This window comes from Lytechinus variegatus, chromosome 3 (genome assembly GCF_018143015.1).
Source record: "Lytechinus variegatus isolate NC3 chromosome 3, Lvar_3.0, whole genome shotgun sequence".
NCBI classification, from domain to species: domain Eukaryota; kingdom Metazoa; phylum Echinodermata; class Echinoidea; order Temnopleuroida; family Toxopneustidae; genus Lytechinus; species Lytechinus variegatus.
In genome coordinates, this window is record NC_054742.1 from 1,047,137 (window position 1) to 1,050,024 (window position 2,888).

Sequence of the window (2,888 nt, forward strand, 5' to 3'; positions counted from 1 at the left end):
GACTTTCATCGCAAAAAAATAACTGTCCTGATGCGTGTGGGCATTTTTTATCAAGGTCTTTCTTTGAACACTGCACGGAACGAATTTATTTTCAAAGTCGGCGAATTTTGATTAATAATGATAATGGATTTTAAAGACGGCTTGACGATTTAAAATGATTTATTAGCGGGCTAGCAAAATACACATTTTAGTTTGTTTTGATTTTGAAAGGGGGCGTGGTTGCCCGAGAAAGGGCTCGTGACCCGACCCGTAAAGGGCGGGGCAGCGCTTTTTGGCGCCCGCGCCAAAGAATTTGGGCACAATGCCAGACATTTGCCGCGGTTGAGCTATGCGCGGATAAAAGTGCGGGGAATGCTTCATTTTCGTTTTGGCTTTCAATGAAGAGAGATGACGGTGCATGTGTAAAGCGTGCTTACAAAAATTTTTGAAAATTTTCTTTCGGCACTGGCAACTAGGCCTAGGTGGCAGATATTTCGACATTTGTCTAGCTACCTATACCGGATATCTACACAAAGGATTCATACTTTTATTGGATTATACAGACGCTGATTTCAGTTTTTTACTGTCTTCAGACTTCAGCCTCAGGAATTGTTGCCGTAGAACTAAGACTAAGTTAGCTGTGCCGATTTGTGGACCTAAAAGATTCAGTTTGCAACTTCAGGATTGAATTTTTTCTTGGCGGTTCGCTTGATTGAACTTTGGAGGTGATTGCATCCAGGATTCATTGGACTTGGGCTGAGTGACGGAGCTTCGAGTCTAACTCTAGTTTCGCGAGTTGATCATGCCAAAGGTTAAGGCCAAGAAAATAACGACCGCAGGTGCGAGGAAGGGAGATGACACACCGAAGAGGAGGCCGGGTCGGCCGAGAGGTCCACGGGCGACGTCAACCCCCGCAAGTGTGGATCTGGGGCTGGGAGGCGGCAACAACGGGCCAGGAAGGAGCGGTGAGTTAAATCCCTCTCAGTCTCAAGTTGTCGATGTTGATGAAAAAAGTGGTAGGCCTAGGTCTAAAGTTGGTGATAAAATGGCAGAGCTAGATCTAGATCTAGTGGGGCGGGAAGGCCAGGCGCCCGTGGGCAGATCTATTGCTTGGCATGAGATAGTAGCTCAGGAGTCGGATACCGGTAGCTCGGGGCAGGCTCAGCCAGCAGTTTCAGTGCCGGCGCGGTCGGCAGGGGTAGCCGAAGATCTAGGCCTAGATCTAGTGGAGGTCGGTGTTGAGAGATCTGAGCCCCAGGCGCCTAGGCTTTCTGCCGTGTTGGGGGCACCGGAACCATTTATTAGCGCATGCGACCCACTAGGTGTGGAAGTGGCTATCTCACTGAAGGAAAAAATTTGGGCAAGTGAATATATAGATTTGGGAGTGCTCCTTAAGCATAATAATGCACGTGATGAGTTTGGGGCCTTGAGTGTAGGTGACACCACTTTGAGTTTGTGTCAATCGGGATCTGGTCTTGGTTTGCAACTTCAACCTCAATCAAAGGCTAAGAAAATCATGTCGGTAGAGCAGTGGACTTCGGTGTTTCTAGTATTTGCCTCAATTTACGCTGAGAAGCACATTGAAAGGAGCAGGGAGCTCATGAAATATATGGATTTGATAAGGCATGCAGCCCGTGCGTTTGCAGGTTATGGCTGGCGTGACTATGACACTCAGTTTAGGAGCAAGCAGGCGCGTTTACCCGGGCGATCCTGGGCGAGCGTCGACGCCGAGTTGTGGTTGATGCTGGTGGCCTCTAATGGTCCGCGGCAGCGCCACAATTTACCCCATGCCCCTCGCCATCAGTTCTACAGAGGGGAGTACGGCGCGAGAAAATCTTTTCCCTTCGGAGGAAAGGGACCCGGAGCCAATGGCACACCCAGCCGAGGCGTGTGCTTTGCCTTTAATAGAGGCAAGTGCATGCGAGGCAAAGCTTGCATCTATGAGCACAAGTGTTCCCGCTGCCAGGCGACAGGTCATGGGGCTAAGCAGTGTAGCCAAGGGCGGGCCGGTTCCAGTCCCGCTGGCAGTAAATAGGTCTACGGCTAGTGCGGTGTCGTCTATTGCTCCGACCCCTATTAAGTTAGCACGTTTGGTGCCCATGTTAGCTACTTATCCTAATCAGGAGCATGCTCAGTGCTTGTATAATGGTTTTAAGTTTGGTTTTTCATTACATTTTGAAGGGGACAGGGTCCCATTGGTTGTTAAAAACCTGAAATCAGCATTCGAACACATGGATACGTTGAAAAAGAAATTGAGGGATGAAATAGACTTAGGTAGGATAGTTGGGCCTTTTGTTGTTCCTCCCTTCGAGAATATGAGGTGTTCACCAGTGGGGTTGGTGCCCAAAAAGGCCCCAGGGGAGTTCCGTATGATTCAACATTTATCGGCACCCAGGGGAAATTCAGTTAATGATGGCATACCGGAGGGGCAGTGTACAGTAACATATTCGTCCTTTGATTCGGCGGTAGATATTGTGACGCAATTGGGGCGGGGTGCCCTTATGGGAAAGACTGACATTAAGTCAGCTTTCAGGCTCTTGCCTGTTCACCCAAAAGATTTTGAGTTGCTTGGGATGTATATAGATGGTCGTTACTATTTTGATCGTTGTTTGCCGATGGGCTGCGCAGTTTCTTGTTCCACTTTTGAATGTTTTAGTACTTTTTTAGAGTTTTGCGCGAGAAAAGTTGCGAAGTCGCAAAATATTGTCCATTATTTGGATGATTTCTTTTTTGCAGGCGGCCCTGCCTCGGAGGATTGCAGGCGGGCAATGCATTGTTTTGAAGCAATTTGCGAACGATTTGGGGTGCCCATAGCGCGAGAAAAAACGGAAGGCCCGACCACACAGTTGTCATATCTTGGGCTGGTAATAGATAGCGTTTCTCAGCAGGTTCGGGTACCGGAGGACAAA

At 48.6% G+C, this 2,888-nt stretch overlaps 1 protein-coding gene across 1 annotated transcript; it reads left to right on the forward strand.

Annotated features, from left to right (window-relative positions):
- Positions 1-432: 432 nt before the first annotated feature.
- LOC121409926 lies at positions 433-1,741 on the forward strand (the record flags this gene model as incomplete). The annotated part of the gene is made up of 1 exon (XM_041601710.1): positions 433-1,741. A coding segment is annotated over exon 1 (960 nt), but the record flags the coding sequence as incomplete, so codon positions are not given.
- Between the last annotated feature and the right edge of the window lie 1,147 nt (positions 1,742-2,888).